At 41.2% G+C, this 12,424-nt stretch overlaps 1 protein-coding gene across 1 annotated transcript in view; it reads left to right on the top strand.

Annotated features, from left to right (window-relative positions):
• Positions 1-12,424, top strand: part of ttc3 (tetratricopeptide repeat domain 3) — a 101,778-nt gene that overhangs the window by 75,216 nt on the left and 14,138 nt on the right. Inside the window, exons 32-37 of the mRNA XM_061963036.1 lie at positions 1,264-1,777; positions 6,996-7,064; positions 7,151-7,300; positions 7,372-7,511; positions 7,589-7,657; positions 7,724-7,820. Coding sequence (XP_061819020.1) covers positions 1,264-1,777; positions 6,996-7,064; positions 7,151-7,300; positions 7,372-7,511; positions 7,589-7,657; positions 7,724-7,820 — 1,039 coding nt within the window. The remainder of the gene's footprint in view (positions 1-1,263; positions 1,778-6,995; positions 7,065-7,150; positions 7,301-7,371; positions 7,512-7,588; positions 7,658-7,723; positions 7,821-12,424) is intronic.

Here is a 12,424-nt window from a genome sequence, read left to right as displayed (position 1 = left end):
CCTGAAAATGGATGGCGCTGGAGCGTTAGGCCCATACCCGGCCGTCGCCGGCAGCGAGACGCGCTTGGAGGTGCGCTCAGCGCGGCTCCCATATGATTGCGCACTGGTGTGCGTCTGGGTCGTGACAGCGTGGCACGCGAATGTCTGTGCTGTATTGGATCAGTCTCCTTTCTTTAACAGGCAAAAGCTTTATAACCTCATTAATGCCTTGCATCGTCTATATTACCGGTAGATATATAACAACGGGCGGATGGCGGGCGGGTGCGGTTCTGATCAAATGTTACATCGGGTGGATGGCGGATGGTTGACGACTTTCTGATGCGGTTGCGGATGAAATAATTGCCTATCCGCGCATCTCTAGTCTGTAGCTTTAATGCTAAGGAGCTGTTTGTACGTAATAGATGCCATATATCACAACAACGTAGCATTACAACAGCTGACTCACGGCAGGGCTTTTTTTTTTGTGTAACGAAGCATGCCTTTAAAAAAATAAAATGTTTCAGTACAAAACTGTCTTGTGGCCGTAATGCAGTGCGCTCATCTATCTGGGGGAGTGTCAGGTTCAAACACCGAACTATCTATTAAACAAGACAAGAAGCAAGGAATCAAACAGACAGGATTCAATTTAGCTCATGAGGAGAGCGCGTGGACCTGCACCTTCGTACAGTGTCACCCCATGCTCTGAGGAAAAAGTTCCACGCCTCCCCATTTATTTGGGCATTCCCTGATTACATAGCTGCAGCTGCTTCTAAGGAGAGGGATCTCATTATGCAGCAGCTGCACTGGGTCACAGTTAAAACAAAAGGTGCTTGGAGCTGTGTCAGGTTTGCCTCCTCTCTGCTCGTATAAGGCCCTTCCCGTGGCTGTCCAGATCTGAGAAACCGACACCTGTACGGCGCATTCCATCGCACACAGTGGAGATTTACTAGCTGTCCGCCTTTTGCTTGATAAGATCAAAGACAGCTTTGTGAGCACAAATGGATAGTAACCACAGGCCGCAGGGCAACCTGAACTGCAAGCAAACAAGTTGTGTGATAACTTATATACAATTATTCTGACAGGGAGGGTCAGAGGTGGTATTGCCATCATGGTGAAGAAAACAACTTTAGAAAGTGGAGCGAGTGAGATGATAGACGTTTACCACGTTTGGCGCGACAAACCGTTAGAGCATCAGTCAAGTCTTTTGGGACCATTTTAAATGTGGTGATAAACTACTAGCCTTGTAAAAAAAATAAAAATCTATCTCTGTCTCCACCCATGCAGCTACTTTGCACAAATTTTGGAAGGACACGGCCCCCTGCTCCCAGACAGCCCCCTGCTGATCGACGAGATGGAAAACTTCCCGCCGATGGCTCACGCCAAAATTGACAAGGCGGGCGGTTTTGAGGCCTTCCTTTTGGAGTCTCTTCGCTTCATAAAGATAGGGATGCGTGTCGGCCTGGCCAAGCATGCGGTCAGCCTGCAGCAGCAGCAGCACCCCCTGGAGGCCCCTTATATAATCTCATCGCCACAGACTGAGGAGCCACATCCTTATAGCGTTGACCCTTATCCTTCACCCACTAATCATTTACCTGTTGGGACAGACGACCTCTTGCGCCCTGTCAGTAGAGGCCAGGTCAGTTATTGGGACGACCCAAAGTTCTCCCTTGACGACTTCGACTGGATGGAGCTTCATGCTGCTGAGAAGGAGGATGCTTGGGAAACCCATTCCTATTCAAGTGAATCAAATGCAACCCCCACTGAAGAAATCGTGGCAGTGAAACATTCGGAAACACAGGTCAGAGCCGTTTTTTCTTCTATGGTTATCATTACAGCAGTGTTGCTGCATCAGTTTTTCTTTGTAGTACAGGATTTTTGTAGCAATATGAAATGTCTTAAATATTCGCAATTTCATTATTAACGCTCAAACAAGGTACACATGTATGGCGTCACATTAGTGCCAAAAATCCGAGCGCATAAAAACTGTTATTGCGCACTGATTCTCCACTTCGTACGCCCTTTTGCGCGCGCGTGTGCGGTGCCTTTCTGCGCGCGCGCGACGCCTTTCTGCGCGCTCTCTGTGTACTCCTGGCATCTCTCCTCGCGCTGTCATGTTTCTTTTTGGCACTTTGGGGGCGGGTATGATTAGACGGCCCCTCCTTTCTGATTGGCTCTGAGCATTTTTCATAAGACCAATCATTCTCCAGCGTAGCAACGTTGTAGCCATCTTACCTCGGACATCTAGCCTCAATCATTACATTGATGTCAATGGTACATGTACTAATTAAATTACCATAACTTGCTCGATTTTCGACCAATTTACAAACGGTTTGCCTTGTTACAAATCGTATTACATGTAGATATGACATAGGATGCTGTACCTGTTGAAATTACCTCTTTCGCTTCAAAAAAAAAGACTTAATTGTGCAACATAGTTGTGTAGGGTCAGTGTTAGTCAGTTCTCTGATTATTTTAAACTGTTTCAGAATACATTATTAAAAGCTATTTTTAACATTTTAAAAACAAAATTCAAAGATTATTTCATTAATTTTATGGCTGAATCAAAAGGAATTCCATAAATTGGAAAACAAATGTTCAAGAAGAAGTGAAATTATAAAATAATGTTATGGTTGGATGTTATTGCTGGTGGACCAGTTCTGGCTGAAAGATGTGATTATGGTGTTTGTTGTCTTATTATTTATTTGGGTCACATTTTGTATTACCCTGTATTGTGTTTATGTGGTATGAAATAACCTTCATCAGCGCGCGACATTTTTTTTTATCCACTTCTTCCTCCGTAAATCTTGATACATATTGACGATGACCCGCCCTGCTATACTTCTGATTGGCTCTGAGCATTTTTCAGCATTTTTCGCCTGACCAATCAGAAAGAAGGGGCCGTCTAAGCATACTCGCCCCCAAAGTGCCAAAAAGAAACATGACAGCGCGAGGAGAGATGCCAGGAGTACACAGAGAGCGCGCAGAAAGGCGTCGCGCGCGCGCGCGCAGAAAGGCACCACGCGCGCGCAAAAGGGTGTCGCGCGCACGAAGTGGAGAATCAGCGCGCGATAACAGTTTTTATGCGCTCGGATTTTTGGCACTAATGTCACGCCATACACATGAGCCCTCATACATATACACACAGCTCTTAGCACGAGTGATCAATCATTTGTCCATTTGGTTATGGTTTATATTTATTTCAAACATGCTATACAGATGGGCGAAAATTTTACTCTCGTTTTAAAATATTTGGATGGGATTATTTTAGGAGCAAAATACGATGAAAGGGTTGAAATCCCCTTTCACACTTGTGACAGGTTTTTGTTGTTGTTTTTTAAGTCGCGCAGTACATTTTTAAGCGCATTTGCGAGTACATTTGTCGCACCGTACAGTCCTGTAACAATAATTAAGAATCCAAAACGGTATCAGCAATGCAGGTGCCATTAATATCAGGGTTTGCCCTACATGTAATTGATCGTGGCGCCCTGCCACTTCAAAATAAAAGCCACCACACCTTATTAAAAATTAAGGTTTTATGCAAAAAATAAAATTTGTTGTATGAATGGATGTAAATACATATAAATAGCCTTTTATTGGTGCACTATTGACTAGCGATGCACCGAAAATTCGGCCATCGTAAAAAAAAACTTTGATCCCCTAAACAGGATGTTGTGATGACGTAGGCAAGACGCACGCGAATGTGAGGAGCGTAGGCAGCATGTCTGCGATGTGCATGTACTTTGATAAATCTGAGATATAGCCGTGGACCGCGATCTACCAAATGTGCAATGTGCAATAATTAGAGGACAGTGGTGGCTTTTAAAAAGAGAAAATGCATTGGGAGCAGCAACGCTAATAAGCAAGTGTTTGTCAAGAATATCGAGCGCCAGAAATAAAGAGTCTCCAAACACGAGTACAGTCTCCAATAACAGCAAAATAGGTTAGGTTTTTTGTCATTTTTAATAAAGAAAGTCACTAAAAGGATTAGAGAAGTCTCTACAAACTTGAACAATTAACAGTACAATGACAATTGAAAAAACGATATTAGAAAAAATTTGAATACTAATTACTAGATTTGTTTTTCAATGTATAAGTTATTTTTAGACTTTTTAAATAAAATGTATGCATTAACACCAATTATGGAAATTATTATATGACGACATCCTATATATACTTGCCAACCCTCCCGATTTTCCCGGGAGACTCCCGAATTTCAGTGCCCCTCCCGAAAATCTCCCGGGGCAACCATTCTCCCGATTTCTACCCGGACAACAATATTGGGGGCGTGCCTTAAAGGCACTGCCTTTAGAGTCCTCTCTCACCTGAAAAGGAGACTATTATATATGTCTCCGTTATCCATAGGTTTATCTATAACCCATAAAGTAGGCAGGCACGGAGCTATTTCTCAGCGTGTGTTTATTCCAGCCGGCACATTAATACACTGACACACAACATCCGGATTCCCATCATGCATTGCTTCAAAACTACGGCAAGTAGTAATGTCCAAAAACATAACAGAGAAAAAGCAGAAGAACGAAGAAGAGACATGGCGACGACGAGTAAGAAGAAGTACGCTTGCAAGTTCCAAAATGATTGGAAAAAATCATTTCAGTTCATCTAGGACAGCTCGAAGGGGAAGGGGTATGCTGCCTGCAGGATCGCCGGGCGGGATTTCGACTGTTTGATTCAAACAACAATGGCGGCATGCAGCCAGGAGTCGTGTGCTGACATTGATTCTGCTATTGCAACTGTTTTGTCGAATCTATCGAATAATAATTCTTTAAAAGATGAACAGAGAACGGTTTTGAAGACATTTATTAACTTTTCGCTCTGTAGTTATCCAATATGTCGGCTGTTCTGTTTTGGAATTTCAGGCGTATCATCAGCGTCAAGGGTTGATTTGGATGTGAGTGGTTGAAGTAGCACGTCATTCAAGATAACGGACAAGTGGTTTATCCAATCACATGCGATTATTTTTTTTTACAAGGCCCCGCCTTCTGAAATACATCTCCTATTGAGAAGTCCCAGATCCTTGTGTGGAGCTCAGCGAACTACAAGGATCTGGTGAGAGTCAGGTTAAGGGAAACCCTGAATGTAGGTAATTTACAAATGATTAAGATTTGACTTAAAATACTGGTCCAAATATGTATTGCATCAATATATGTGAGGATTTTTGAATTTACCGTATTTTTCGGACTATAAGTCGCAGTTTTTTTCATAGTTTGGCCGAGGGTACGACTTATACTCAGGAGTGACTTATGTGTGAAATTATTAACACATTACCGTAAAATATCAAATAATATTATTTATCTCATTCACGTAAGAGTCTAGACGTATAAGATTTCATGGGATTTAGCGATTAGGAGTGACAGATTGTTTGTTTGGTAAACGTATAGTAAAGATGCGCGGTTTGCGGACACAACCGCGGAGTCCGCGGATTATCCGCGGGTCGGGCGTTTGAAATAAATAAATAAAAAGATTTTATCCGCGGGTCGGGTCGGGCGGTTGAAATTAAAAAAAATTAGATTTTAAATAGATTCAGGCGGGTGGCAGTTAAACCAATTCGGAAATATATATACATAGTTAAATGTTGTTACCCACATACGAAAAACGAGCAGGCACCTGCAGCACGCCACAACAGAAGAAGAAAAAAAAAAAAGATGGCAACGCCGGCAGCAAACGTGGTACGCGACAAACTAAAAAAGGGAATACTAAAGACCAGGGGAAAAAAAGGCCAGAAAAGTTCAGCGTGGACTCATTTTTATGAGGTTGTAAATCAGGATGATAGTAATGCTGGCTACGTGATTTGCAAGAGCTGCGACGCTGTTTATGTCTACGACAGTCACAAAACCGGGACATCTAACATGGTGCATCACATTTGTGCAAAACCCCGAACCTCCACAAACACCCTGAGCATGAGCAGTTTCGTCCGCCGTGATCCCAGAAAAGTGCCATAGGATGATAAAACAAGATAGAACGCAGCAGTTTGAGTGGCGCGAGCGCGCTTGGAGGTGCGCTCAGCGTGGTTCCCAGATGATTGCGCACTGGTGTGCGTCTGGGCCGTGACAGCGTGGCACGCATTGAATGTCTGTGCTGCATTGGATCAGTCTCCTTTCTTTAACAGGCAAAAGCTTTATAACCTCACTAATGCCTTGCATCGTCTATATTAGATATATAACAACGGGTGGGTGCGGGCGGGTGCGGTTTTGATAAAATGTTAGTTCGGGTGGATGGCGGATGGTTGACGACTTTTGTGATGCGGTTGCGGATGAAATAATTGCCTATTCGCGCATCTCTAACGTATAGCATGTTCTATATGTTATAGTTATTTGAATGACTCTTACCATAATATGTTATGTTAACATACCAGGCACGTTCTCAGTTGGTTATTTATGCTTCATATAACGTGCACTTATTCAGCCTGTTGTTCACTAGTCTTTATTTATTTTAAATTGCCTTTCAAATGTCTATTCTTGGTGTTGGGTTTTATCAAATACATTTCCCCCCAAAAATGCGACTTATACTCCAGTGCGACTTGTATATGTTTTTTTCCTTCTTTATTATACATACTCCGGAAAAATACGGTAAAATGTTTTCAATTTTATTAATTACAAAAGGCACACACTCTATGGTGGTAAAATAAGTGTAAAGGTCAACGAAATTTAAGAAAATGTAAAAGGAAAAACTGAATTTATTTTTTTTATATTGTGATAGTTATTTGAATTTATTGTTGTCACTGGTATTTTACTTGTTTTGATGGTAGAAGAAATGCTCTTGTTTTTAAATTGATGACAAATTGTTATGAATTGTGATTTAAATTTTAATCCAAATCGTGATGATTACTTTTGCCATAATCGTTCTACGATCTTCCTGCGCAAAATGGATGAATGAAAGGTATATTTTTGATTGTTCTGTGGTTCATAAATTGAAAAGTTGGAACAATAAATCGAGGTTCCACTGTATGGACATCTTAACATTGTTGTCTTTTTAAAGCGCTTTGTTTCGCATTCTCATAGACATGTCCGGTCATCAATGACCGCGTGGCGATAAACACGGAGCCTTTGAAACGTTACGAGAGTTTCCACGTAAGTTCTCTTCTCCGTGCCTCTTTTAGTGAGATACATTTTTTTTCCAACATTCTAAAGCCTTGCTTCTGTCTTCATGATGCCAGGGTGACGTCAACAAAAAGGCCAAATGTATTAACGAAATGAAGGAGAAGATGAATAAAATGGCAAACGACCGTGAAGAAGTGGAGCAGAAGCACAATGAGGGCCTGGAATCCTTGCAAAGAGAGATCCAGGAGATCACTGTCAATATTCAAGTGAGCTGGACACCAGCAACGAGCGCAACCGCGTAGACTTATCGCTAAAATCCTGTATCGCCCTTTTAAAGGTTACGGACAAAGAGTTGACCCTGTTCCAGCAGAAGCTTGAAGAGGAGATCAAGAAGGACCAGAAGGAGAAGAAGGCCAACCAGGAGGTGCTGAAGGCCCTCAAACTGGAGACCGAACAGCTGGTGGAGGAACAAGCCAGGTAACGTGCACACACGGATAAAGGCCTTCGACACGTGTCCGCACAATCATCACACGTCTTCTTGGTCGACTTTGCAGTCTAACCAAAACCATCAAACAGAAGAAGGCCAGCTTTAAGGAGGAACTGGACACATTCTTGGAACTGAGGTGTGTCCCTATTTTCACCACGGCGAAGCCTTTTTTTCATTGTGCACTTCTTTTTTACCCAACTAGCAATCAGTCGGCAGCAGAGAAGGTGAGCCTGGAGGACGAGGTCAAGCGCTGCAAAGCCACTGTTGCCATAGCGACCAAGCGGTACCGTACTGCTCAGGTAAAACCCACGTCAGCCACATTTGTCTTCATTCCCCCAAAAAAGGTTCAGACTGCAAAAACTGTTTTCCTTTTAGAAATAGGATTTATTTGTTCTGGGTAGAGATGGGAATTCATAAGATTTTTCAGTTTCCGATTCCACTTTAGATTTTGCCTAACGGTTCTCTTATCGATTCTTGTTTGGGGGAGAAAAAGGTGGATTAGCATTCGTTTAGTTTAGAGGTAACCTGACCTTACAAAGCCAACAGTGTGGTTTTAGGAGGCACACACGTAGCGTAGAAAAATATAACTTTTTTAAAAACGTATGTAAGGAGTAAATATTCTGTAGAATTTAACAATATAAAACATGTGAAAAGTCCACAAGAATGTAACATTTAATAACGTGATATTAACAAAGTCATTACATGCAAAGTGACATATGTCAAGCCGTTATTATAATTTAGATGGTTATGGTTTACAGTTTATGAAAACCTTGAATTGAGAATCTGGGAAAATGTGGGGTTTTAAAAACAGTTGGCCATGATCATTAGAATAGAATAGAATAGCACCACAGTTTACTCACAATAAACAAACACTTAGGTATTTTTTACTTGTGAATTATATAAATACAGTCTATTATACAGCATTATTCACATGTGAATAATATAAATAACGTCTATTATACAGCGTTATTCACATGTGAATAATATAAATACAGTCTATCAGCGTTATTCACATGTGAATAATATAAATACTATCTATTATACAGCGTTATTCACATGTGAATAATATAGTCTATTATACAGCATTATTCACATGTGAATAATATAGTCTATTATAAAGCATTATTCACATGTGAATAATATAAATACAGTCTATTATACAGCATTATTCACACGTGAATAATATAAATGCAGTCTATTATACAGCATTATTCACATGTGAATAATATAAATACAGTCTATTATACAGCATTATTCACATGTGAATAATATAAATACAGTCTATTATACAGCATTATTTTTTTTTTAAATGGCAAGCGATTCCAAGGAATTGATACACTAGGAGTAGAACCGGTTTTCGATTCCCATCTCTAGTTCTAGGGTCAAACTGTTGCCATCATAAAACCGTTAATCACATAGTAACTCTTTCAACTGTAAAAAGAAGTTATCCATTGCTAATAACCGCAAGTTACAGTGGAACCTCGATTTACAAACGTAATTGGTTCTTGAAGGGTTTGTAAATCGAAAAATGTGTGTAGTGAAGCAAATTTATACAGAAGAAAAAATTTAAAAATCAATAATGGGTTCCAACCTCGGGTGTGAGTGTCTTGAAAGACGTGCATTTGAATGAGAGGTAGTGTCTTGTCCTCTGCTGTGAAATAAGTCTGCTCTGGCACATTTTTACTGAAAAGTCCAGTCTCATCACAATTAAAACTTGCTGTCGTACGAAGCCTGCTTAGTCAATTCTTCTATATGAAGATTGTGAGCGCCTTTAATGTACTCCTCGCCAGAGGTGGGTAGAGTAGCCAGAAATTGTACTCAAGTAAGAGTACTGTTACTTTAGAGATTTATTACTCAAGTAAAAGTAAGGAGTAGTCACCCAAATATTTACTTGAGTAAAAGTAAAAAGTATGTTGTGAAAAAACTTCTCAAGTACTGAGTAACTGATGAGTAACCTGTTCGTTTAATGACGGCAACAGATAATGCACAAAAACATAAAAATAGCAATGAGCAAATTCAGAGCCAGGAGTATCTCTTAAGCAACTAAAACAATAATATATATTAAATAATAAGACATTAACATAAAAAAAAAAAAAAATTAAGGCAAATTGAGCCACAATAACTTAACAGCACCAGAGGCTCAGTAGGCAGAGATTACAAAGGAAAATAACAAGTTAGCCTTTACGCAAACCATAAACTGATAGGTGTGGGCTGCACCTGAAAACACACTGTGCACTTCTGATTGGTGTTTGTATGCATGCGTGAGTGTGTGCGTGTGTGTGTGTCTCTGTCTGTCTGTGAGGCTGCAGTGTGTTAATAAATGTCCCCACACGCTGTACATTTGACAGTGATTCATAGCACGGAAGCTAACATCAGCCTACGGTGACAGCCAAAATATCTACTAACGTTACTTACCGCGATGTGCTTCCTCAAATTTGATGTTGAGTTCATGTAAGCTTAAGCCTGTTGTCGTTTTGCCACTGAAACTTTGTTTCAGCGGCGGTCACATGACTGTTTGATTGGTGAAACTGAGTCAAACGTCACCAGTGACTGCATTTGATTGGTGAAACTGAGTCAAACGTCACCAGTTTCTGTATTTGATTGGTGAAACGCAGGCATGCGATAGATCCTACTTTGAAGGTCTGTCTGACAAACCAAAACAAACAAAGCATGCATTAACAGATCGATAAAAATCTGTAGCGAGTAGCGGGCATGAATGTAGATATATGGAGCGGAGTAAAAGTAGCGTTTCTTCTCTATAAATATACTCAAGTAAAAGTATGTTGCATTAATACTACTCTTAGAAGTACAATTTATCCCAAAAGTTACTCAAATACCGGTAGATGTAACGTAGTAAATGTAGCGCTTTAATAATAATAATAATAACTGGGATTTATATAGCGCTTTTCTAAGTACCCAAAGTCGCTTTACATGTAGAACCCATCAATCATTCACACCTGGTGGTGGTAAGCTACTTTCATAGCCACAGCTGCCCTGGGGTAGACTGACGGAAGCGTGGCTGCAATTTGCGCCAACGGCCCCTCCGACCACCACCTATCATTCATCATTCAATTCACCGGTGTGAGTGGCACCGGGGTTAAACGGTGAAGTGTCCCGCCCAAGGACACAAAGGCAGCGATTTTTGGATGGTAAGAGGCGGGGAGCGAACCTGCAGCCCTCAGGTTTCTGGCACGGTTGCTCTACCCACTACGCCATGCCGCCCCTTTACTACCCACCTCTGCTCCTCGCAAATACTTTATTTATTGATTTTTTTCTTAAACTCCACAGAGATTCCCTCCTTTCCACACTGGTTTGTTGAATTTTTGGAACTCATATTAAGTAAGCAAAATGGACAAAACTCGTGAAAAAACACAGAACAAGCACACAAGCTGAAGCCCTGAGAAGTGACTACAGTGTTTCCCACACATTCATCTATTTGTGGCGGCCCGCCACGAAAGAATTACGTCCGCCACAAATGGATTTTTTGGCTTTTGACTCGCTCGACCGCTCATAAAAGCATTGGGACTGTCTGTGAATGTTGCTTGTAGTTACAACTCCGGTGCAGTAGGTGGCGGTAGCCTACTATGCATTGTAACTCCGCCAATAGCACTTAATTCACCTGGTGGGCCAGAAGAAGAAGAAGAGGGATGGACGGACGGACGGACGGGATCAAAATACGAGGGTAATATAGGTTATAGGTAGATAGGTTATAGCTGCATCGCTCGCGGCTCGTCATATATTTAACGTTAATCCGCGATTTCAACGAGCGTTTCACTGACGGTGAGCAGCCTGACGCTGCTTCATTGACACCGCCGCTGTTTGACTCGGGGTTCGTGGCAGACGCACGTAGTAACAGTCACCTGTTTTCATACCGACGAGCTAACGTGTCCAGGTTATAACCCTGTTGTCAATAAACACACATGGACTTAAGCTAAATTGTCCACTGTCCACTGCAGCATGTGAATGCAATGAAAAGAATAAAATCTGAGCCAACCAGCTGTTAAAATGTTGTCCAGGTTAATGTTTTGGCCATTAAAGGCCCTTCATTTCAAGATTTCAACTGTGATCGGGCTTTAAACATGTGGCTGACCTGTTCAGATGAGTGTAACTGCTACTGGTCAAATAATGTGAAATAGCATTTAATTTTACATGTATGCAATGCCATTTAAATGTAATTATAGATAATAATAATAATAATAATAAATACTGTGTAGTGTTGTAAATAGTCAACGGGAAGGATTTTAGTAAGATATAAGCCATGAGCACTACACAGCCAGAAAAAAACCTAGGCAGGACAAGTAAAAATATTGGGGCAAGTAGATTTGAGAAGTCGGGCAAGTAGAAAAAAACCTTAGCGTTGAACCCTGCATGTGTTGAGCTGCTGCCGCTTAAGGTTAGACGGCACTGTACATAGAGCGGTTCTGCTCGTTAGTAATAAATTCTAATGTTGGATGTTCACTCCTTCACACAGATGAGTATAGAAAAATATTTTCAACGGCCGAAAAGGGCTCGACTTGGAGAGGAGGTAGGCCTACAGTCCGGACCACAGGTGCGACCTGTTCAGCAGCAGCAGGAGGAGGAGGAGGAGGTTGACTGACTGTGGCAGGACACCTCTGCCTCTGTTTCACTTCATGTTGCTGGTAAATAATATGGTTGTAGTAGTAGGCTAAAGTTAAATTATTTAGTATTCACTAATTAAAGGGGCAGAGCTTTAAGAGACATTTTAGCTTTTATATTTTATAAGATATATTTTTTGTAAGAACCACAATTAATAGATATATTTCAGTGAATCACTAATTGTTCAAATCTGTATATAAATATGTACATAAAATGTTGTACCGGTAATTATATTCCAACTCCGCGTTCTTCTTGGTCATCGCCGCTGCCGCCGCCACCCCCCAAC

The sequence above is a fragment of the Nerophis lumbriciformis genome, linkage group LG09 (genome assembly GCF_033978685.3).
Source record: "Nerophis lumbriciformis linkage group LG09, RoL_Nlum_v2.1, whole genome shotgun sequence".
In the NCBI taxonomy this organism is placed as follows: domain Eukaryota; kingdom Metazoa; phylum Chordata; class Actinopteri; order Syngnathiformes; family Syngnathidae; genus Nerophis; species Nerophis lumbriciformis.
The sequence above is the reverse complement of the archived record's forward strand: the minus strand, read 5'-3'. Positions and strand labels throughout refer to the sequence as shown.